This window comes from Microchirus variegatus, assembly GCF_963457635.1.
Source record: "Microchirus variegatus genome assembly, chromosome: 2".
In the NCBI taxonomy this organism is placed as follows: domain Eukaryota; kingdom Metazoa; phylum Chordata; class Actinopteri; order Pleuronectiformes; family Soleidae; genus Microchirus; species Microchirus variegatus.
Window position 1 is genome coordinate 14,140,450 of NC_139803.1, and position 24,909 is coordinate 14,165,358.

At 39.7% G+C, this 24,909-nt stretch overlaps 3 protein-coding genes across 3 annotated transcripts; 2 read left to right on the forward strand and 1 right to left on the reverse strand.

Annotated features, from left to right (window-relative positions):
• Window positions 1-1,351: 1,351 nt before the first annotated feature.
• On the forward strand, window positions 1,352-9,455 carry nherf4b (NHERF family PDZ scaffold protein 4b; the record flags this gene model as incomplete). The annotated part of the gene is made up of 12 exons (XM_083910560.1): window positions 1,352-1,415; window positions 2,958-3,038; window positions 5,426-5,453; window positions 6,204-6,268; window positions 6,363-6,574; window positions 6,662-6,866; window positions 6,961-7,097; window positions 7,721-7,922; window positions 8,003-8,199; window positions 8,868-9,032; window positions 9,128-9,322; window positions 9,417-9,455. The coding sequence occupies 12 exons, from the start codon at window positions 1,352-1,354 to the stop codon at window positions 9,453-9,455; spliced, it is 1,590 nt and encodes a 529-aa protein (XP_083766686.1).
• Window positions 9,456-10,691: 1,236 nt separating this feature from the next.
• atp5l (ATP synthase, H+ transporting, mitochondrial F0 complex, subunit g) lies at window positions 10,692-11,954 on the forward strand. The gene is made up of 3 exons (XM_083910535.1): window positions 10,692-10,811; window positions 11,348-11,508; window positions 11,765-11,954. The coding sequence occupies exons 1-3, from the start codon at window positions 10,760-10,762 to the stop codon at window positions 11,861-11,863; spliced, it is 312 nt and encodes a 103-aa protein (XP_083766661.1). The 5' UTR covers window positions 10,692-10,759; the 3' UTR covers window positions 11,864-11,954.
• An 831-nt stretch (window positions 11,955-12,785) lies between these two features.
• On the reverse strand, window positions 12,786-17,745 carry ftr82 (finTRIM family, member 82). The gene is made up of 7 exons (XM_083885876.1): window positions 17,140-17,745; window positions 15,720-15,815; window positions 15,302-15,535; window positions 14,547-14,706; window positions 14,393-14,449; window positions 14,114-14,179; window positions 12,786-14,023 (listed from the first exon to the last, which is right to left on the reverse strand). Exons 1-7 carry the CDS (start codon window positions 17,728-17,730, stop codon window positions 13,503-13,505), a joined length of 1,725 nt encoding a protein of 574 aa, XP_083742002.1. The 5' UTR covers window positions 17,731-17,745; the 3' UTR covers window positions 12,786-13,502.
• Between the last annotated feature and the right edge of the window lie 7,164 nt (window positions 17,746-24,909).

Consider the following 24,909-nt stretch of genomic DNA (forward strand, 5'->3'; position numbering starts at 1 on the left):
TCCCGGAAATGGAAGTGCACTCAACAGGGCGGATGAATACCGTGTCACTTATTTCAAAATAAGCTGCGCCGTGTGTAACGGCCAGTTCTTTGGCATATTTACTACATTTAATGTTCTGTGTGAAATACATAACAGCCCCATACGACTCCAACGTACAAAGTATCATAAAACAAATGTACGGGGGGAACTATTTTGTTCTATTCGCCCTATGATTTTTGCCACATCATTCGTCTTTGTAAATTGACGTCACTCCTACGTGTTCGTACACTTGTTCCTCTCAGCCAATTGGATTACTCCGCAGATACACCGTATCTATTCATATAATCACAACAATATACTCATCAATTATTAGATTAAAATTCGATCTCTCAACACGTGCTTAAATATAATATTAATTATTTTTCTTTTGTCATACCATTAATACATATTGAGAATGATCAATTTTATAGGGACACACGTTTGTCAGAATGCATAAAATATTATTATTATTCATTACATTTCTAGAGCATGTTTTAGAATGTATAAAACAATTTTATCTTCATAGATGCAGGATTTTTTTGTAAGCATCATGCAATTTGTGATGGGTGGGGTGAGATCCCCAGTGATCATTTCCTCTTTTCTTACATCCACAGTTTGCAGAGGATGTAGTCGTTGCTCAATGTAAAGCTGCTGGAAAAAAAAAAGATGTTTCTCAAATGAACTGAACTGTTGGCAGATATTTACTTTGTTGAGTCGGCAGTAATTGCATCTGACGAATAGTGTGATCTCAGGTAAATTAGTACATGGAATTTGTTCACCACATATAAACAGAGTTCATTCATGGGACACCATAATAGGTGTTAATCTACTAAATAATACTATTAAAATTAAAAAAATCATGTCAGCCAACTGACAATCAATGCCAAAACTGAACTCTAAGCAAAGCAATTATATGTTTAACATGAACAAGAACAAACATGACACATGAACAAGTAAATCAGTCTTGCACAATCCGGAATATAACATCAGTCTTTAATTGCTGACAGAGAATCATTACACATCATCATATCATCACTGGATTTCTTCACAGCATGCTTTAGTACTTTAGGTTTGGTTCTTACGTTACTCCATGTATCAGGGAGATTTCTGCAACATGAAACAACATCTGGACTATGATTCTGTCCAGAAGGATCTGCTGACTGAAGCTGCTCAAAGCGTTTCTCAATCAGAGGCTGAGAGGAAGTGTGTCAAAATTCAGTCATTCATTCATCTTCTACCGCTTTATCCTCCAATGTTAATAAACCACTCCATGCTGCTGTTGCCATGGATTCACTGAGCAAGGAAACACAAGACAGACGCTCACAGAGAAGCAATGTGTGTCATGGTGAAAGAGTGGCCTTTCGGATTCTCTGCACAGAAGCCGCGCAGGCCCGTCGGTATGAGGCTGAAATTAGCTTCAGGCTCATGCAAAATGACAAGCAACACTGGTGGTTCTGCAGCTTGGTCTTCCTCCAGGTTCCTTATCCCTGTAGGGTCATCTACTGATGCTCAGTGACCACTAAAGTGAGATCAACACAACAGCTGTCTATGAAGCTTACGCAAGGTAACTTTTCTACTCAGCAGTGTTTTTGGTCACTATTACAGTCCAGTGTTTTGGCGATGATTTAAGCACAGATGGGAGCTCAGTGTCTTCCTGTTGCTGGGAGGATCCCGTCAGGAACAATTCCGACTCAGATGGCAGGAAGCTTGGCTCCAGACCCAGGACTGAAAAGTCCCATAGAGAAACCCCCACTGCCTCTCTAGACCACACTAACACAATATACACAAAGTCTTTATTTATGTTTTTGTCATTTTACAAATGAATACAAGTCCTGCATCACACCGTGAAGTAAAATGCAGGATGTAAAGTCTCACCGTGACAATATTTCTACTAATTTTTCAAAAGTACTGTGCCAGTGACATGCAACGTAGCCTAACCTTTGAATGGCAGCTGAGGTGAAGTTACTAATTGACTGTGTGGGCCTTTGCTCCCATAAGAATGAATACACATGCTGGTCAAGCGAATAATATATCATCATTTTAGACCAAGAAACTCCACTGACAGGTCTTGTTGTCATAAATGTGACAGCAAAAGTAATTCACAACAAAAATAATTCTATTTGCTATGTTCAAAATGTCAGTAAAATGATACAGCTGTTGTCAGTGCAGACATTTTTATTTGGGTTTTGTTGCCATCTAGTGGCCATATTTGCTGACTTCACCTTGGCCAAGTTGGTTAAATTGTTCAAAGTCAAATGATCAATGTATTTTAGTGTAATTAAAAACACGATTCATGGCTTAATTTTAAGCGTTTAAGTGTTCAAAGTGTTATAGGTGGCTGAAATAATTGTTCATCCTCTTGATCTCTTCCTAATCCAAGTCAAATGCAGTAAATTAGAATGTGAATGTGATGTGGCAGTGGTGTGAATTTTACGTTATTATATTAAATTTTTGATGGTTTATGGATCTTTTCACATTTCCTCGATGGCTCCGTATGGGGTATGACCGTGAAACCGCACAAACAACACCAGCAGACCCTGAAACTGAACCATGTTACACAAACACACTTTGATGACACTGATTTGAATGTTTTACCTCCGATGTTATGTTTTCTGTCAATAAAGAGGTTTAAAACCACAACTATCTGGTTTCTTCAACTTTCACTCGGAAAAATGTGTCTCTTTTGACATATTTGGTCTTAATATCATCACTTTAATCTCACAGTTGAGGTAAGCCATGGCCTTGAACAGCAACATATTCACAGATAGTTGCAATTTTTTCCTCAGTGAGAAACACAGTGATTTATTGAGATGGAACAGTCCATAATGTCTTGTTAGGGTGTGTATAATACATTTCCCACACAGTTTAAACATTAATTTTGTTGCCCCCCTTCATGGGGAGGAGTCTCTCTGTGGTCAGAATAAATGTTTGGTTGTGAGCAACTCCATTTGTTGCATCCCTCGCATTGTCGCCGACTGCTGACCTGATGGGGAAGAGACACAACATGAGCTCGAGTTCAGGTAATTAGATCTAAATCTTTAACGTGTTCCGTGCTTTTCATATGTGTGTGTTTATGTTCCACTGTGCTGCAATTTGGATTCGTAAATGTAATTACACCGGTTGTGTTAAAAAAAACACCAGGACACTTTTTAAACTGTGATAATCAGCAGTTTACAGAGATGTTGAGCGTCAGTTGTTTGTCTTTGTGTGCGTCTGGAGGACCACTGCGTCCTAGGACATTTTGAAAAGAAGGTTTATGGCATGCAAAAGCAAACAGTGATCCATTAGTGCCTGTGGTATATAGGCTGTTGAGGAGAGGAAGCTGCTCGGCCACATAGATGTGAAATTATGAAATGGCTAAGATTTCTCTCTCTCTCCCTCTCTGTGTGTAGGCTTATTAATGACCTTGTATGACCTTTTCTGGACCAGCAGTCCTCGTCCTAATGAGGCAGAACCTCATTTCTGCAGGAACTGGTTAAGTTTAGGGCTAAGATTGAATTGGGGTTAGGTTAAGGTTAGGGTTAGTCATTAACTGGTTGTGGAGGTTAGGGATTAGACTTTAGTTAGGATGTAAAAATCAATGGAAGTCTATGCAGAGTCCTGAGAGGACAACGTGTGTGTGTGTGTGTGTGTGTGTGTGTGTGTGTGTGTGTGTGTGTGTGTGTGTGTGTGTGTGTGTGTGTGTGTGTGTGTGTGTGTGTGTGTGTGTGTGTGTGTGTGTGTGTGTGTGTGTGTGTGTTCTTGTACTTGTGGCATACTGAGGACCAGTGAGGGTTTTAAAACAACAAAGTGAGGTCATTTTTACGAAGTGAGGACATTTTGGCCAGTCCTCACTTTGTTTTCATTGAAATCACTTCCTTAGGTCGTAAACATGCTGTAGTCTGTGTTTAATTAAGGTCCTCACAGTCTCTATGGTACGATTTATATTGCGATATTTTGAGTCTATGTACGATATTTATTACGATATTTTGAGAGTCTCTGGTACGATATTTATTGCGATATTTTGAGAGTCTCTATGGCACAATATATATTGCGATATTTTGAGTCTCTATGGCACAATATATATTGCGATATTTTGAGAGTCTATGTACGATATTTATTGCGATATTTTGAAAGTTTCTATGGTTCGATATTTATTGCGATATTTTGAGAGTATATGGTATGATATTTATTGCGATATTTTGAGAGTCTCTGGTACGATATTTATTGAAATATTTTGAGAGTCTCTATGGTACAATATATATTGCGATACTTTGAGAGTCTATGGTACGATATGTATTACAATATTTTGAAAGTTTCTATGGTTCGATATTTATTGCGATATTTTGAGAGTCTCTGGTACAATATATATTGCGATATTTTGACAGTCTCTATGGTACGATATTTATTGCGATATTTTGAGAGTCAATGGTACAATATTTATTACAATATTTTGAGAGTCTATGGTTCAATATTTATTGCGATATTTTGACAGTCTCTATGGTGTGCTATTTTTATTGCGATAAGGTCCCAGTAGTATTGTGTTGATTTATAAAGTGGAAATGCTGGTCCTCAGTATGTGGCAAGTACAAGAATGTGTGTGTGTGTGTGTGTGTGTGTGTGTGTGTGTGTGTGTGTGTGTGTGTGTGTGTGTGTGTGTGTGTGTGTGTGTGTGTGTGTGTGTGTGTGTGTGTGTGTGTGTGCGCGTGTGTGCCGATCACTCAACCATGTGTTTTGATTTCATTGGTCCTGTATCAAAGCAGCAAGGACTCAGTGACATGACGAATAAACACAGATAAGCAGTTTCACACAGTGAAGGACACAGTGATGGTTGATGGTGTGTAAACTGTCCCATGATGGAGAGACTCATTAACAACAAGTTAATCATGAATTCATTATATATATATATGTATATATACATATATATATATATACATATATACATTTTGTTCAAGCTTTTTTTTGTTAATATAATAACTTTTGCTATGTTGAAGCAAATGGTTCCAGGTAGAACCTCAGCCCTTGTAAAAGGACCCTTTTGGAACCCTTATTTCTAAGAGTGTATCTAACTCTGATTCGCTGCCATATTTTTTGTCACAACTTTAAAAGGTGTTAAAGTTGATTTCCCTCCCCCTTTAGTGAGGCCAAAGACTAAAGGTAATCACATAAAGTCAAACCTAGTTTTACAATTCTTCTGCTGATAGTCAACAGATAGGGGATAGTGATCCACTGCTCTCAGCTCACAGTCTCAGTTAAGAGAAAGACAAATCTACACACAGATGTCCACACAGCTGTAAATTCAGATTAAAATATGTTGATTCATTGTGTATAGTTTGTGTTGCTATTCTGCTAAATTTGGTGTGGGTACAAGTGAAGGTACAGAAGTGTGCATTCATGCCATTAACCTAATATGATTTCTGTTTTCAAGGTTTGGTGAAAATCATTGGGTTGACCGAGTAAGTTTGCTTTTATTTAATTGTTTGCACCAATTAAAATTAATGTAATTTCAATTCTAAAAGTGAAAAGTGTTCTACTGCAAAAGTTACAGTGTTTATGTTAAAATTTGACAAAAACGTCATACTATATTGTCTTCCAAAATTTGAAAAAATGTATGGAAAAAAATGTTGGTCCAACATTTGACAAAAACGTCATACTATATTATGTCGTCCAAAATTTTTACATTTTTTGGAAAAAAAATGTTGGTCCAAAATGTAAAAAACTTTTTGGAATTAAAAAAAACAACTTTTTGGAATTTATTTTACAAAAACGTCATACTATACTATGTTGTCCAAAATTTCGACATTGTTTGGACAAAACATTTTGGTCCAAAATTTAAAAAAGTTTTTGGAATTTTTAAAATAATTTTTTTTTTTTTAAAAACAAAAACATTTGGTCCACCACATTTGACAAAAACCTCATACTATAAACAACTCATTATGTGACCTAATGTTTTATCTTTTGTAGTAGAAACATCTGATAACATCAAGATAAGGCCAACAGATAAATGATGTTGTTATTAGCATGATGTGCATTTAATATAATATATTCCGAATTTAGAAAAATAAGAATTTCCTGTCTGAAGTGTCAGTTTAGCTTTAGAGGACCATGAATATTGGATCGTGTACTTTGTTTACAAAGTTTACCAGTTAATGAAATCTAAATGTCAGTTGTGACTTAAGGTTCAAAGTCTCTCATCTCCTCTGCAGAAAATTTTCATTTAATCCAAAAGAGGGAATAGACAACCCTGTGATGGTCATCACAGATGATGCAGGTATCTGTTATAACACAGTTCTAACTACATCCATCCAAACATGAGGAAAGTCTTCTCCGTATAGAAAAGCACTTTTCTGTTTCCTCCTGATCAGAATCTGCACCGACACCGAGTCCACGTCTGTGTGTCCTAAAACGTGAGGAAAGGGAATCCTACGGATTTCATTTGAGAGTGGAGAAAGGGCACCAGGGTCATATCATCAGAAATGTGGTGCCTGTTGGAGTGGCTGGGTACAGTGGCCTTCAAGATGGAGACCGGCTTCTGGAAGTCAACAACTGCTTTGTGAATGATCTTCCCCATCCTGAGGTAAGATGAGTTTCAGACATTATTGAATGGAAAGAGCTACATACTGGATTCTTAGTGGATTTACTGTGTTTCTCATTTATAAAAAAGGTGTCCAGGAAGATAAAGCTAAGTGGACACCACTTGTGTTTACTAGTGCTGAATGAGGAGGCATATGAGGAGGCTGTGTCACAAGGTCATGACCTCAGAGATCTGGCCAGAGCTCACAAGGGTAAAGCCACCAAACCACCAAGACTTTGCCACATCACCAGTCATCCCGTCTCAGGACTGGGCTTGAGCTTCACACCTGTGGAAGGTAATGCTTCCTGTGGCAATCACAGTAAACTCGATGGATTAAAGGTGATCGAGGAAGATGATTTTCAGTCGCTCCTCCTGTTTTCGCCCTGCAGGAGAAAAAGGCCACTTCTCTGTGAGTCTGGTGACAGGAGGAGCAGCTGAGAAGGCAGGGGTGCGTAAGGGAGATCGTCTGGTGTGGATGAACGGAGCGACATTGTCTGACCTTTCACCCTCTGCACTCAACAGGATGGTACATAGTCAACCCGTCACCTTTAGAAGAATTCTATTAAAATGGTTTTGTTATAATTAAGTATTTTTAAAGGTGCATTATGTAATAAATCTAAAGCAACTGGCCATAAAATCCTCCTAATATGTCACAGAGACTCAGGAATAATGTTCATATAACAAACTGAACTCACCAACAACAACAGTACAGCCAAAATATTTGCATTAAAAAAATATTTTGCAGGCTGTAAATCATGTTTATGTTTTGAAATCATGTTTTGTCATGTGGCGCCACCTACCGCCATCTACCAATCATTGCAGTCAGTAGAGTCTCAGCTGCCGAGCAACCACGGGTTGCCAGTTACGTCAGAAAACGAAACCTAAAAGACCTGTGTATTTTAAATTTGAATGTAGAAACCATTTTTGGCCACATTCTTACATATGGCACCTTTAAATAAAACCATGCCTCATTAAATGTTAAAAAAGCAATTTATTCATTCATCTCATTTATCAAAGGCTTTTATGTCAACTGAGAGACAGTACATGCTTTTTAGGCATGTAATGGTGTTTTAGGTGTCAGGAGATGAAGTGATCTATATTCAAACACAATATTCTGTATATTCAGACTGATGAACAGTTTTTCTGTAGATGAAAAAATGCAGCAATCCCATCACCATCCTCGTGATCGACAGTGAGAGTGAGAAGAACTACCTGCAACACAAGATGCCGATTCTAACCAGCATGGCTGTTCCACACGAGCTGCCTTTTAGGGCCAGAAAACTCCACCTGGTCTCTGGGCCTGATGGCTATGGCTTCGTCCTTCGTCTGGAGAGAACATCAGGACGCACACGTGAGAGACAATAATAAAAAAAAAAAGGTAAAAAGACAAACATTCCAAGTCTTTTAAAATCATTTTGGTGTGTTTTTTAGACCACGTTCTACGTGAAATGGACAGAGACAGCCCGGCAGAACGGGCAGGCATGCAGGATGGAGACCTGCTGCTGGAGATTAACGGAGAGTTGGCGGAGACACTGACCCATGAAGACGTTGTGAACAGAGTGATAGAGAGCGGACGACAGGTTTCCCTCACCACCATCACTGCCCAGGGCCTGGAGTTTTACACACAGGTTGGTAGTTTAGCACACATACCAAACACTTTGTTGTCCTTACAGGGACATAGTTCTTCTTGGGCAAAAGTGGTTCACAGCAAACAAAGCACATACTGTATACTTCAGACATCACAGAATGAATGTAATGCAAGTATAGAATACATTAAAACCAGGAAAACAAGTCATTAAAACCAGCAACCACAGTGCAAAATGTGCAAGAATAAAGTGCCATACTAACTTGAGAGTGTTTATTGTGATGCATGACCAGAGGTGGAAAAAGTACTAAAATATTGTACTCAAGTAAAAGTACCAATACTTTGATGAAATATTACTCATCTGAAAATGTACTCAAGTAGAAGTAAAAAGTAGTTAATTTGTCTTCATAGTGCTGAATTTTTATTTTTACTCAGTAACGGATAGGATTTATACACATAAAAAGTATTCAATACAGTAACTTGAGTAAATGTATTTCGTTACTTTCCACCTCTGTGCATGACTGATTTAACCATCTTGGGATAAAAGAGAGTCTGAGATGTATGGTCTTACATTAGCTCGCTCCACAACATCTGCATCATTACTCATCATTACTACTACTACTACTACTAATCATAAGTCATATAAGTCAACATGTAAACATAGTCATTATCTCGACAAAGATCAGTGTTTGTTTTTTAATATTTCTGCAGTTTGGTCTGTCACCTCTTCTCTTCTGTGAGGAAGAAGAGACGTCTTCCCAGAGGGAAACAGATGGCTCATGTAAGCCCAGACTCTGCTCTCTTTGCAAAGGACCTTCAGGGTTTGGCTTCACTCTGGGTTGTGTCCCACAGAGTCCTGGGATCTTTGTCAGCCAGGTGGGTGATCGTTCCACAGCTTAAAATAACTTTATCACTTAAGCACACAGCGCAGTATACTGTAGTATTACTTTGACAATCATTTTCTCCCATAGGTGGCTTTTGGTGGCTCGGGGCAGAGGGCAGGACTGCTTGTGGGAGACGTGGTGATAGAAGTGAACGGCCAAAACGTGGAGGAAAAACATCTAGAAGATGTTATTATGCTTGTGAAAGATGGAGGACATTTTCTTTCCTTAACAGTCATGGATAAGATAAGCTATCACAAGACGAAGCAGACTGACTCCAGACATGTCAGTGAGGTGCATGAAATACTGGAACCTACATTTATCACTTTAATAGCAGCCACTTTCTTAACCATGTTGTCTTATACTTTTATCTTAGCAGGACCAACCAAGTGTGATCAACCAAGACGCATCATCCTGAAGATTTTCCAACCTGGACGATCACATTATCGCGGCGAAAAGAAATCCAAAAGACGAAAGGGAACAAATATAACAGTGTCAGAATGCAGAATAAATGAATTGCAGAACTATAATCTCAATTTGTTTAAGACAAACAACAGACAGAAAAAGCAAAGGAATTGTTTTCTTTAGGTTTTAAAATTGATATTCTGTATGAGTAATACAGGATGTAAAGTATACAGGATAAATGTATTTTGTTGGGTGTGTGTTTCAAGTACATGATACAAATGAAATAAATGTTTGCTCATCATAAAAGTGGTGATGTCCATGAGAATGTGTGTTTTTGGCACAGGCATAAACAGACATGACCTTAAAGCTGTAGTTTACCTTGAATCGCTCTCATAATCCTCTTGGTGAAAATCCAATGTATGTGGGAAAAAGGCAGTGTTTTGCTTGTCCGACTCAAGATGGTGCTCTTGAAGTACAATATAAACTTCAGGCACTCTTGTATGGAGCAGGAACAAAAATACTTGAGAATGGTTTAATACGCAGTACAGGGAAATTAACCGCCAACTAATTTTGACCTTGAAGGGCAAAAAGGTCAACAACCATCAACCAAACTTTTCCAAAAACTTCGAGAGGGGCATCATCCAATCATGACTGAGTGAATACAGGTGGTGGTGACTTCAGTGGGTCACAATAGGAATCATGTGGGAGGCGACAAACCTTCAAAAAGAACACTGCACATAAAAAAACAGAAAAATAAACATATCATTCACAATTACATCATCACAATAAAAAAAACTGTTGTATTGGTACAATGTTGAGAGGAAATCTGGGTAACCTCCTTTGTCCTTTAGACTAGGAAAAAATAATGGCATCAAGTCAATATTAAATCCTATATGCTGTGATAGAATGTTATACTAAATAACAGACACATTTCTCCAATGTATTTAGTCATGATTATCCCATAATAGTTTCTGTAATATGGCTCACTGCACCCTCTGCTGGCCGCATGACAAAACTGTGGCTTGTGCATCAGCAGGTAACCTTTAATTAGCTTTCAACTGTTTTATATACATAAAGTGTATGGTTGAATGGTTTAAGGAAAGTATAAATGGAATTATATTTAAGTCGTGGAAATGTTAAAAGGCCGTTAACGTGACATTTAAATGCGAACTAACTGTACATAATAAACCCCGGCTAGGATGTTTCTGTACAGGCAGTGGTGTGGTCAGCTAGCTACATGATTGGGTCCTTCTGGGGGTGACATTCAGTCGGCTAGCAGGAACAGCAGGAGCGGTTAGCATCGACAAATACTTCAACATGGCCCAGGCAGTGCAAAGGCTGGTCGCTAAAGTACCGACAATGGTCGGCGGTGAGTTGATTTTGTTGTATAATGACACAGTCCTTCCAATGCGTCTAGTAATAAAAAATTGTGACGGAGGTTTTGTGTAATCTCCTACTACTTAATGTAGCGAGGCCGACGCTGTCAGTTTCACCGTGACCTGGTCACAAACTAAATGAAGTGGACTCGGTGTTTGCTCAATGTCTGTAGTAGAAATGTGCAAAACTACATTTGAGCATGAAAACTGTCGGAAGATTCTGTCTGGTATGGTTTGCTATCCCACTATTTGTGTTGGATGCACTCATTGAACATTAGCCATGTAGCTAAACAGCTAATGCTGAAGGAGCTCAATGCTAAATAGTAATAGAGTAGTACAGTGCAGATAGGGAGTCATATTCCTATTCAATAACATTCTGGTTTGCGGCAATCAGCAACTTAATAGCATCGTAAGACAAACGTAAAACTCATAAAAACAAATGATTCTATGTTGGCGATTGTTTTAATTCATTTATTTATGTTATCTTAATATGCTGCTGTCAGTATTCACATTGTTATTTCTTCTCTAGCCGCTGTCACCTACTCCAAACCTCGGCTAGCAACCTTCTGGCATTACGCCCGTGTTGAACTTGTGCCACCTAGCCCTGCTGAAATCCCCAAGGCCATTGAGGGAGCCAAAGACCTCATCAAGGGTTTCCAGACAGGACGTCTCGGTCAAACCACAGTGAAGGTGTGTTCAAGTGTTTTAGACAAACTGTGTACAAATGTTCAGTAACATCTTTTTTGTGTGTTTTTGTGTCACATTGTGTCGTCTGATGCGAGACACCTGTCAAGTTTGAAATTAATCGGACCATCGATTCGAGAGATATGCGAATAATTTATAGATGGATATTTGTCCATCTTTAATGGATGGTTAAAAAATAACTTGGCAAGTAGCTATATGTTATGTAAATGAGAAATACCAATACATATGTAATTTCTCACAGGACGCTCTCAGGAATGGACTGGTCGCCACCGAAGTGTTGATGTGGTTCTACATCGGCGAGTGCATTGGCAAAGGAGGCCTTGTTGGCTACAACGTTTGAATTTTGGACCGTCATGCTTTCTTTTTCTTGAGCGTTATATGTTCAACTTCCAGCAACAATCCTGGTATATAATAAATGGATGTATGTTGAAAAAAAAACATATTCTCTGACTCAATGCTTTCTCTGTAATAAGGATTGGTTGTGACTTGTGACCGGAGCAAACAGCCACATACGTTTACCAGTTTGTATTTATTAAAATGTCGGTAATCAATATAGCCCATTATACATACTGGATAAACCTCAGAAGAAAGTCAATGTTATTAACTGCTGTGCTTTTCTTACTATGAGGAGTTCATAACCTGGTATTATGAAGGCCTGTCGGTAATTAATGTGATCATCAACTATTACTGATAATTACATATTACATATTACAGATGTAATCATAGTCCTCAATTTTCCTGACTGCATAATCTTTCCTTATGAACTGATATGGAGTTCTGCTTTTGATGACCATTTTATTACAGTAAATTAATATCTGGATGTCAATACCCACCACTAAATCTTGTACATTTGGATATGTAATGGTTTGTTCTGTTTGGGTATGGACAAGTATGGAATATCTCTGACCTGCAAATTTGTGGTGTAAACACATACTGAATGTGAATATCAATGTCCATAATAAACCAACAGCGGGAGCCATGAGCACTGTCAATGTTAAACAAGGTTTCGAACAGTGTACTTCAACGTATTTCAGGAAAGGTAGTTTGCTGATTCATAGTCATGTGCTTATAAAGGGGTGGTTCACAAACTGACTTACCGACTGAAATGAAATACATGTATAAAACTATAACTAACTATATAAAATATCTATATGTTCTTGTTTAAAAACAAATATCGAAATCAACAATCCATTAATTCATGTCGCTCTTTATTTTGAACAATAAATGAATCATTTTGTTACAAAACAAGATTTTTATGGGTAATGGTTATGATCTGGTTGGCCATTATGAGTAAACATACACAAAATTAAATAAAAGTTAGTTCAGGGTGAAAAAAAAACATGTTAGATAATATCAAAACATGACAAAATGAAATGACAATGAAATATTCTGAATGTAGTGAAACCATGCTAATACCTGTTAATGCACCAATATGAACGTAGTTGAAATACGTTTGTTTGATATATTTTACATGTAGTATTCAGTAATAGTGGCCTACAGCATCATGACATCAGTAAATATACCTTGGGTTATCACAAGGGTACAGTCGTTTTGAACAATAAGTACATCATTACAATTCCGTGAGAATTAGAACTTGAGACTTAGACATTTATTACATACACGTGACATGTTATAATATTATCCAGACTTTAATGTCAGATGCTTAATACTTTTCTTCATTTTCAACTAGTGCGATCATGACGCAGTTATCCATTTCACTTAGCTTTTTCGAAAACTAACATTACTGTATGATTTGACAGCAGAACGTAACATGTGATATATGATGTGCAGGGCATATATATATATATATACACCATTAGAAGGCTTCTTTAAAAAAAATAGCAAAAAAGTTAAGTTATGTGGTTTGGTACAATTTTACAATATAGCAAAAATATATATCCCAAAAGCATTTCCATTTAGTGTAAGAAACAAGTGGCGGATATTTAGAGATTTTCGAATGACAGCTCAAATATTGACAATCACTTGACATTGCAGATCTTGACTGAGGTTCCAACTCCAAAGCCTGGATAGAGGGGCTCCACAAATGTGGTCTCAAACCTGTACAGCAGGGTCATGCTGTTGCCTATGCTGTAAAATGCCAGGACACCTGCACTGTGATCCAGGTAAACACCGATTCTCGGGGAGTGCGGCCCGCTGACAGATTTGTCCACCCTGTTGTGCCAGGCGGAGTAACCTGTATCGGAACAAAGGAGACTCCAGGATTTGTCGTTGTAACCCAGGAGACACAGCGAGCCTTTGCCCTTTCTGCTGATGCTCTTGTACGCCACTCCGATGGAGAACTCTCCATTCCACTCTATCTCCCAGTAGAAGCGGCCTCCAGAGAGAGCCTCCCGGCACAGCACCTGAGCAAAGCTGTCAAACCGCTCTGGGCTCTCTCCGTATGGCTGCAGGTCCCGGGTGCGGATGACCTTTCTGCTGCTTTCAGAGATGAACAGCTCCTTGTAGGCGGTGATCGGGTCCAGTTTGAGTTGGCAGAAGTCTAGGAGGGAGAGGAATAAAACCATTTTCACTGTGTTTATCTTGTAAATAAATTGACCAATATTGTCACTCCTCCCAGTAATGCACTTACATTTCACAAAATCTGCTCTGGTCCTTGGCTCTGAAGGAGGAAGGTTGTTCACGATCATTTCTTTGCCTGCAGAGGAGGAAGCACTGATTAGATCGAACTGAACACACACCCACATGCCTTCAATTCTTTTGTCATAGTTATTTTAGTTTGTAACAGAGGAATGTATGATGCAAGTGCTGTGTGGTTTTCATGCAACACCTGAGGATGACTGCACTGTCAACATGGACAATCATTTACCTCCTCCAGTTTTGTATTGCCATAGGACGTGTTAGTGCTCACCTCTGCTCCTTCTTTCCAGTGTTCGACTTTCTGTGGTGTAGACTGGAACCTCACTCACTGTAAGACATTTGACATTCATATTTAGCACACACAGGCTGTTTATATTTAATGCCTGTGATGTAAAAGTGGTGTGTTTCTGCTGGTAAGTTCAGACCTGACTTGGAGATCTTGAGCAGCTCCTCTCTGCCAAACTCTTCCAGGCGATCCTTAATCTCGGCCACAGCTTTCCTCACAGCGCCAAAGGAAAAGTCGGGGTTTACAGTAACTTTAGGAATGAAGCCGTCATCGGTGGGAGTGCAAAGGTAGTTAAAGTTCTGAGGGGAAAGAAAGGCGAACATTGATGAACATGAATAATACTGGATCAGGAGCCATAAACATACTGAAGGCTATATCTAAACACTGATGGTGATATTTAATGCACCATACTTTGCACTTGTAATAACTCAAATAATTATGAGGATCATGACGGCATAATAAGAAATGAAATCCTCCCAAAAACATGCAGATTTGGGCAAATTGGGCACCAGCCTGTCCTTCTGTGAAATTAACTGTAATGTATATGTATATTATGCATTCATATCTATATACGTTACATTTTATGTAAGTACTATTGAACTTTTGTGGTAAATAAAGTCTATGATATTAGTTATTCTTATCATAGCGCTTCACTTGAGAGTGAATCCACATATTCCAAATTGTATACATCGTTTACATCTTATCATCTATCCATCTATCAAAAAACTGTGAAACACTGACTAATGTTTGGCTTACTCAAATTCAAAAAACAGAATTCACAGTGTTGTCATATAGGTGCACTGTATGAGACCAACAGTGAACCACAGCACCTTAAACCTCAACTCCAGTTGTATCGCTTCTAAAAATGTTAATTCATGTCATTATTCATGTCACCTGCAAAAAGTGGATGTGGTCCTCCGTGCTGTACAGCTGCTTGAGCCCCGTCTCCTTCTTCTTCAGCTCGTCGATCTCCTGCTCCAGTCGCTCGATCAAAGCCTCGGCCTGGTTGAAAGCAGCCTTCTCGTTGATGCCGATCAGCTTGCTCACTTCAGACTTCATCCTGTCAATGGAGCGGATCATGTCCTCAAACATCTTCTGGCTCTCCACCATGGCTCTCTGGGCTGAATTCTGCACAGAATACACAGGGTGTGTGTTCATGATGAAGCTAAACCAGGCAAATTGACTTTGACATTGACCTAAAAAGCCCTGTTGCCTACATCTAAATGCCTGAAGTCAGGTGCACTCTCCTGCTTTAATCAGATGCAGCTGATTTGCAGAAAGAAACAGAATGTTTTTAACAAAATGTTCTCACCTTCAGTGAATCAACTGATGTCTTCAGCTCCTCCAACTCCTTCACCCTCTCCTGGCATTTCTGTCTAATCTCAGCTTGGGAGACTCCCAACAGTTTCTGCAGAATAAAGGAGTGTTAGTCAACCATCTGTTTCACTGTTTTTGTTTTAGGTTACAGAATTATGCAGTGCTACAAATTGTTGATTCACTTTTATTAAATCAAACATAGCTGAATTATGTCTAATAGAGCTTGATATTTGTTGGATCAGTGCAAACATTCTTTTTCATCAAGAAATATCTGGGGAGGCCCTTTGGCATGTCTAATAAACCCAACTCAAAAAGAATCAGCTTAATACACCCAGCTTTTTATCTCAGAGGGAGGGAGCTGGGCTGCTGCTTTGGTGGAATTCTGTCAGGAATGTGAATCTACCCCTGGCCGACTTTTAAAGAGATGTTTCAAGGTGCACACAGCACTGACACGCAGAATAGAGGGCTTCTAATTCAGCTTTTACTCAAGCCCACCGACCCATTCTTCAAGATAAGCTCGAGGAATGTGGGGAATCTCGGGGGGGGGTGTAAGGGACTGAGGGGTGAGCATGAGAAGGGGGAGGGGAGAGAATGGGAGATGGAGAGAGATGTGTGAGATTCAGGCTGTAAATCTTTGGATGAGAGAAAGCAGACTTCTGATGTTATAAAGAGAACAACCAGGATGAATTATGACTTCTCCCGGCCCTTAAAAGATGTCAGCTCGTATTCATACTTGCCATAAAAAACCTCTCACTGCATAATTCATGTAAAACCACTATGCTCCACTGCTCTCAACAAAGCTGATTTACACTGCGGTGTCTGGTGGCAGTGCTATATATTCCACATTGTTTCACAGGCTGATTCATTTGAATGTGGTTTCAACACTGTCACTTGTTGATCATGTGGTGTGGGAAGCGTCGACTCCCTGACAGTCCAGTATCAGTACAGACCCACTCCCACAGGTGAGAGTCAGAGCAGCAGAGGAAAGTGGACAGTTTCTGTGTATCTATCTCACTGCTGGAACACCACATTCTGTGAAAAGCAGCTCTCAGGGGAGATAACAAAAAAAAACAACACTCCCCCATCCTTCATGCACGCAGCTAATCAGAGAGCTGGATTTGTTTTGGCGGTGAATGCCAGGGCTAGCTGATAGCACTGGTGAAATGGGTCAAAGTCCAACTACCACTTGTAGCACAGCAGCAGGAGTTGGTCAAAACACTCTGTTTGCTTTATTATTTCTGACATGTCAAGGACTTCAGCTTGTGGTCTCTCCCATGCAGCTAAGTATATCTGTCTCTGAGAGGCTGACAGAAAGTGATTAACAATAATACTACTACTACTAATATCCCTTTGCCTTTGAATGTTGAGTCTATTAAAAGAAGAAGTCACCAGCAGAGACAGCCGGATTTTCTTACCTGTTTCTCACCCCTCTCTGCCTCAGCAGAGACGATGTCATGGCCCCTGTGTTCACTGACTGTGCAGATAGCACAGATACACATCTGGTCTGTCCGACAGAACAGCTCCAGGGACTTCTGGTGCTGCGGGCAGATCTTCCTGTCCAGGTTTCCCAGCTCGTCCACCAGCTTGTGCCTCTTAAATGTGGCTGACTCATAGTGAGGCTTCAGGTGCTTCTCACAATAGGACGCCAGACAGTTCAGACAGGACTTAACAGCCTTTAACTTCTTCCCAGAACAGAAGTCACAGGGGACATCAGTAGGTCCAGCGTAGATATTCCCCTGGGACGTGTTGAGGTTGAGGTTCAGACCGCTCTTTTTGATCTTCTCAGCCACCATGTTCAGAGTGGCATTGGGGCGAAGCACAGGCCTCTGGGTGAATGTGATCTTGCACTGGGGACAAACGTAAATCCCTGTGTAATCAGCCTCGTTCCAGTAGCCACTGATGCAGTCCATGCAGAAACTGTGTCCACAGGGAATCGCCACGGGGTCCCTGAGGAGGTTCAGACACAGGGAGCAGCTGAAGTAATCTGGAGAACTGTGATCGGCCATTGTGATGGACCTGGAACACAGTCAGACCTGTGGAAGAAGACAGAGAGAATGCGAGAAGTGGATGAAGCTTTCGTCGACTGTGCTTGGGAGCCCGCCCTCAAGAGTTTGGTACAGCCTGCCAGGGACAGGACCTACTTGTATTTCTGAATTCCAGAGGTTATTGATTGAAAGCAGACAAGGCCCTCCCCCTGTGCTGTGAGTATATTGAGCCCTGCCCAGTTTAGATAAGCAGGTTGAGCGGGGAGAGAGAGAGAGAGAGAGAGAGAGAGACAGAGAGAGGGAGTGAGAAAACAGTGAAAGAGAATGAATGAAATGTGAAAAGCAATGAGGTGTCAACAATGTGGAAGAAAATGCTTCCATTTTCCCTGCTGCTTCCTTTTCTCTCTGAAACTCCTCATGTGGCTCATCTGTGGATGAATTGCGCACACACCGGTCGGCAGCTGCATTTCCACCTATTGTTGTCCGACAGAATCGCCATTGTCTTAGACCGGTTACAGTCCGACAAACATCAACGTGGACGAAGGTACTGTAGGAATTTAAGGGACCACCCAATAAACAAACATCCCTGCTTTGTGACTTTTATCACCAAAAAAACTTGCTGAAAAGTGTAACTTGCTGCTGGCCGTTTGTCTGGGAGCAGAATGCAGATCTGTCATGTTGACACAGCGGCCAGTCGAACCAGTTTGGACACTTGTGCGAGTTAATTTGGCAACTGTATTGTATGTGTTTGCGCAGTAGTGAGGAAATGTCACTACTGCGTCACACATGCGTGCATACTTGTTCTCAAAGAGATGTTTTCTGTACACTCCAGGTGTGCTGATGCAATGGATGTTTTACATATTTGTGTGCATTCTTCACCATGAACTCTTCTATATCACGAGCTGTCAGCATATCTTTTTACTACAAGAATCAGTCTGCTGTTCACAATAATTTCAAACTATAAATAAATAAAATACTCTGAAATAAAAGCCTTTTAATGTACTCTGCTTTTACAACCTGGTCCAGAATTGTGTTGGAGAAAATAAACGTTAATATAAGGTTGTAAAGACTACATTTGGCCCCACCTTGACTTCATTTTGTGCCTTAGTTCATACACTACACAGTTTCACCTCTCCATATTTGGTCAGGTTTCTGATAAGCCAGTTTTCCTTCCTTCCTCCAGAGTAAAGGGAGCGCTGTGTGCTTACAGATTAACTACGTGTTAGAGGAAGAGACAGTCAGCAATGAACTTGATTTATACGAGCATTAAAAATCACATGATAGACAGATGAAGTGGGTGCATGAAAAAAAAAGAAAATGGGAACGTTTACATGTTTAGCATGATAATGTTATGCATACAAAACATATTTAAATTACAATCTGCGTAAAAGTGGCTACACAGTCCTTGGAAGTTGAGTTCAAGTTCAAGGTGAAACGGCAACCTCAGTTAAGGTGAAGCAAATATGAATAACTTTCTGCAAGACGAGAGCAGGAGAAAGCAAATGGTCGTATGAGCAAAGGAAATGTGGACTTGACTCACTCACTGAGAGTGAGTAATAAAAACAGGAAGCTACGATATTCAAATGTGGAGCGAGGGAAAAACAGTGCCCACATGCGTTTGTGTTGATAGATGGATAAAGATTAAAAGTAATGAAACACACAGGGGCTGAAAGTAAATGAAAAATGTAAATAACTTGCAAATGTTTCTGCTGAATACTGAAGGAAAAAAAACACCAAATTCTACTGGAGCATCAAAAGAAAGGATATTTTTCAAGGTTGCCATTACAAGGATTTTAGATACATCTGAAACATCAAAATACATCATTGAGGTAGGAATGTATGGATTTGGTTTGTAACACAAGTTTTTAAGTGTAAAGGCGTAGCATTTCATTACGTTTGGCGTCACAATTCTGCCTTCTATGACACAGATTCCTACGCTGAAGAGTTTCCAGTATAAGTGCAAAGGTTCATAAATATGAACTGTAGTAAGTGAAGACCTACAGGTCATTCTTCCCCATTAAAACGACATTTTTGTTTTACGAAGCAAAGTCCATCCTCTGGCGTGAACATTAGAGGGTTATTTGAGGTGGTAGAACAAAGTCCAAACATTTCTTTCAATAATAATGTAGTGTTTTTTTTTTAACTGAGACCATGTTTACTGTCTGTTCAGAGCAGCCAGTCCCGAGGTCCACACCCAAAACCTTGAAATGCGACGCTGATCAACACACGAGACTAGACTCAATAATTCCCCATATATCATTGTTTTTATATGAACATGGGACACAAAAATTCAGTGCAGATTAATTCAACACATGGATGTGGTTATTACAGCTGGGCTTCATGTAATATTTGAAAGCTTTCGCGTCATAACAAAGTGCTCAAAGTAATTAAACATCAACATAAATAATGAATTAAAATTAACAAATTAACAGTGCGTGTACTGAAATATTGTATGCTGACTGGCTGACACTGGATGCTTCTACATAAAAGGTTACAGCATTGCTATGCATATATACATATACACACATATATATACACACACACATATATAGTAGTAGCAGTAGCAGGGATAAAGCATGGACGTGCGTCTGTATTTACTTTCCACAGCTTGTTTTGTGCCTTTGGCTTAAATTACGACATGCATGCATGCATTCACCATGGTATTATTAAGATAAGCTACACAACATCTATTGTTGCTTGACAGGTGAGTTACTAAAGGTGCCACTTTGATGTTGTTTGGATATGAAATGCAAGTGATACCTTTAAAAAAAACAGAAACGCGTTGAATGGATAAGACGCTATTTGTGATGGGGTTAGACAGCTGTGTTAAGTCAAGTCCAGCAAAGACTCTCAGTGGGGTTAAAAGGTCTGGATTCTATGGTGGCCAATCCCTGTGTGAAAATACTGAGTCATGCTAGTCTTTTAAAACTTCAACCCAATGAATGGCATTGTCATCTTAGACTTGCAAGAAAAACCTGGTCATTCAGTATATTTACTTAGGTGACCTCATTTTTTGGTTACATAATGTTGCGACCAACTGGACCAACCCAAGATTATAACACTGTCCCAACAGGTTTGTACGATAGGCACATACGGAAATAGGAAACACTGGTCTATGTGGTTTTTGTTTTGGGCTGGGCAGAGTATGTTTTATGTCAAGTCTCGCACAGATCTGAGAGCTCGGCACGTAGGTGGTCTCTCAATTTCTCTCTTTGAATAAATTCATTAAAAACATTGTCTTCTACCCCCAACTCATATATTCCAAATGAGACTGTGTTATGCTCCAACTCTGTCAATAAACTCCAGATACTCTCATTATGCCCGTTACTAGAACCTGTTACAGTAACATACATAAACATGCCTTATGAAGACTTTACAGTCGCCATAAAGGCATGACCTGTGGGCTGCCATTTGGGAGCTGCTGTTATAGGCAGCCACCTCCACCTAAGGTGACACCAGAAAGGCACTGGATGCCAGATGCCAGCAAAAAACGAAAGTTGCAGGGAGATTTTGCACCACTGATCCTCACAATAAGGTAACAGGTAACATCTATTTTCACGTTATATTTCAGGATCCCAGTTTTTAGATGCTCAAAGGGAAAAAAGCAGGAAACGAAAGCCAAGAAGAATTCTAATTTTGACTGACAACATTGCGTGTAGACTTCCAGACTTTCCTTAGCAGGATTCCATGACAGCTGCGAATGATACACGCACACACGCAGATTTACATTATCTGAATGACAAGCGGCAAACCTCAGCTATCTGTAAAAATCCTTCCTCAGCAGCATGCGTCATTTACATATGCTACCATTTATTGCTCTAGTGCAACTGCTTTTATTCACCACTGTATATCACAGGGTGTTTGTTGTAGTCCCCCTTTTTGCTACTCATAAAACAAAGTCTAGTGCATGAATAGGTCACAGAAAGTATTTATTTGTTGCTCGACTGCAGCAGGGTGAACAGGCTGTGACAGGAGACTAGTATAAATAAGCCTGGACTTCATTACAGCCAGTTGTTTGTCCTGTCATTGTGCTGCTACTGTGTGTTTTTGCTCGCAGTAGACTAATACTCTGGCTCTCCTCTTCAGCAGTCCAGATACACCCAGAAAACACTTTAAGAAGTTGCCAACTGCTGGAGCACAGATGTCTCCTCTCTCTACACCACCCTCTGAAGACGGATAGTAAACCTAATCATTGGGGGATTCACTGTTATGCTGGTGTCACGATGTCAAGTGGTTGTTGTTATTACACCCGGTTACTGCATAACAGTGTGTCTCCTCTTCTTCCCTCAACTGATGAACTACATGTTTGATTAAAACCGCAAGGTCAAACATCAAACAGAAATGTGTCTTTAACCCTGGTTCACTGAGTGGCAGCTTGTGATTGTAGTGGATATAAAACTACACAATGTGTTGAGTATCAGGGCACTTAATTTTAATGACTCTTTAATGACATGACATATTTATTAAATAAAGCTGTAAAGCCAACAAACACATTTTTAAAAATCCGTCCTCCTTTCTCAAAAATGTCCTTACTCTCCAGGTTAATCATCCCTCAGCCAACATACACCATGAATTTATCATGTGTAGAGTGTTGGAGAAAAACGACTAAAGGCCTGATTCAGACCTGTTGCTGCTGTGCAACTGGATTCAAATCACATGGTCACATTTTCATGCCAGGTGTGAACAATCCTACTAAAGGTTGTGCACTTTTGATTAGATCACTCAGGACAGATGTGAAACACCATGTCAGTTGACATCATTTGCATTTCAACTAGACCTTTTGTCCACTGGTTTCCACCAATACTCTTGCCCTATTATAGCACTAAAGTATCAGTCTGCTGCACAAGATTACTTTGAAAACACCAATGGGTTTTGCCTGAAATAAATGAGCTCTGGCCTGATCGAGATTCACACTCGAGACAACTAAATGTTAATTTAAGTTTACTGGCCACACCTTGACTGCATTTTGTGCCTTACTTCATACACTAGGCAGTTTCATCGCTCCATGTTTGGCGAGCTTTCTGATAAGCAAGCTTTCCTTCCTTCTTCCAGAGTCAAGGGAGCAATGTGTGTTTACAGATAAACTACTTGTTACTGAGAGACACGACCAACAACAGACTTGATTTATATGAGTGTTTCAATCACAGGACAGATAAATTAAGATAATGCATGTTTGTTAATAAAGAACTCAGGAAAGTTAATATGAAGCATAATGAAGATCTAAGATATAAGACGTTTAAATTATAATCTTTGCACTCCAGTGTGTTGTGATGAAACTACACAAGATCAAGCATAAGGTGAAATGTCAACCTCCATTAACGTGTGTGCTTTCTGCAGGACAAGTGCGGGCGAATGTGTACAGATATTTTTTGATCAAAGGAAAACGTAGACTCGCTTGACCCACTCACTGAGAGTGAGTGAGTAATGAAAACAGGAAACTACGACATGCAAACATGTTATGAGAAAACAATGCACGCATATGCTGATGCTGGTAGATAAATAAAGATTAAAGGGGATAAAACACTCAGGGGCTGGAAGTGAACTAAAAAGCTTGCAAATGTTACTGTTGTCACGTCGACCACGGCCAGTGAGTCCTGGATGAGAATAAGAATTTAACAGTCCTATATCCCCAATATCACCTCATCTAATCTCACAATTCTGCCTCGTCTTAAGAAAAAGGAAGTACAGAAGAAACTTTTTGTGCATGTTTCTTCAATATCAAAGTGAGCTGTTGTAAATGAAAGCCTACATATGCTTCTCCCTCATAAAAACTTTATTTCTATTTTATGAAGCAAAGTCCATGCTCTGGCACGAACAGAGTTCAGAGGTTATCTAAGTTGATAGAACAAAGTAAAAAAAACAAACTTCTTGCGAGACAGTAATTAAATGTTGCTGCTGAACCAAGGCTACACATTTTGTTTGGTTATATCAAGACCAGTGCTTTGATGATAACTGAAATGAATCACTTCAAACTAAAGAACTGGACACAGTGTATCAAGCGACGGTAGCATCACATGAATTTGGCTGCATCAGTGGAATATTTTTTTGTCAAATATGATGCTACATGAAGTGTTCCGTGTCAGCTGTAGTTACCGTTGTTGACGGACAACAGACCCTGCGATGCTTGGCAATCTGCTTGGGCCCCGCTGGCTCCAATACAATGGAATCCTTTGAGCAAGCTTTCTCGGCCCTCCTGTTATCTGGGCTATCAAGTGTAGTTGCATTCCTATCTCCAGCAGCACTGAAACTCCATCTTGGCAGAGAGGTGTGTTCACTGTAAGATGAAATATTCAGAGGAAGGTTTTTTAGCAAGGAAGGATACACTTTCTTATGATTAGTTAGGTTTTGTGGAATTAATTTTGCGATATTGTAATATACTATCGCAAAAATATAGCACAGACATGCTATCTCATATTATGCGATAGCATGTGTGTATATCGTGTGTCCTGTCAAAGCAAAAGTAAAACAGGTTGATAATTAACTGGTTGCAGGTAAGCTGAAGGTCAACTTCTCACTGGATCATGAAGACCACAACAACTCAATTTCAAAAAGCCTCAATTTCCAAAGTCATTTGCTACATCACAAAGAAAACTGTACTATCATTGTCAGTTATAGCACAGAAAACAATCTGTATAGGTCATTGTGACTTGAGTGGGTATCATAACACATCGTAACAGGGAACAGTCTGTTACCAGTCAATCCGTGACACACAGCAATTAGAGTACGTGCAACAGTGTAGTAAGTGTGACACGCCTGTGGTTGCTTCACTTTGCATTGCTGCATGGAAGACTTGTAACAATGAATATCATACTTTCCCCCACATTACTCACCTACTGTATATGTGATGCAAACATTATTATTAATAATATCACACGTTATGCTTCCATTTCTAGCTCAAACACGAGTAAAACGCTTCCAGCTTATGCAGATTTATTTTTAAAATGTTTATTTGAATTTAAAAAAACACACACACACATTGAAAATGCACCTGTGCTCTCAATGCCAAACCTTGTATCTTGTAATCAAACATTTCATTCATTCTCTTTACACTCTGTAATGACTGGTGGAGGCATTTATTGTCCTTTACTTGCCCCGCCTTTGTTTTACTGGTTTCGGCTCAACCAGTTTAGCCTCCCTCTCTGTTTACGCTATATAACCCTTGCCTGTAGTACCTGTGTGATCACTTTGCAACTGTGCTGT

Excerpts from the sequence above, each read along its gene's own strand:
- atp5l (XM_083910535.1), top strand. The coding sequence starts at position 10,760 with ATGGCCCAGGCAGTGCAAAGGCTGGTCGCTAAAGTACCGACAATGGTC. Across the intron at positions 10,812-11,347 it reads AGTACCGACAATGGTCGGCG|CCGCTGTCACCTACTCCAAA; the intron begins GTGAGTTGATTT and ends TTTCTTCTCTAG. Across the intron at positions 11,509-11,764 it reads TCGGTCAAACCACAGTGAAG|GACGCTCTCAGGAATGGACT; the intron begins GTGTGTTCAAGT and ends AATTTCTCACAG.
- ftr82 (XM_083885876.1), bottom strand. The coding sequence starts at position 17,730 with ATGGCCGATCACAGTTCTCCAGATTACTTCAGCTGCTCCCTGTGTCTG. Across the intron at positions 14,707-15,301 it reads ACCACATCCACTTTTTGCAG|AACTTTAACTACCTTTGCAC; the intron begins GTGACATGAATA and ends CTTTCCCCTCAG. Across the intron at positions 14,024-14,113 it reads CAGAGCAGATTTTGTGAAAT|ACTTCTGCCAACTCAAACTG; the intron begins GTAAGTGCATTA and ends TCTCCCTCCTAG.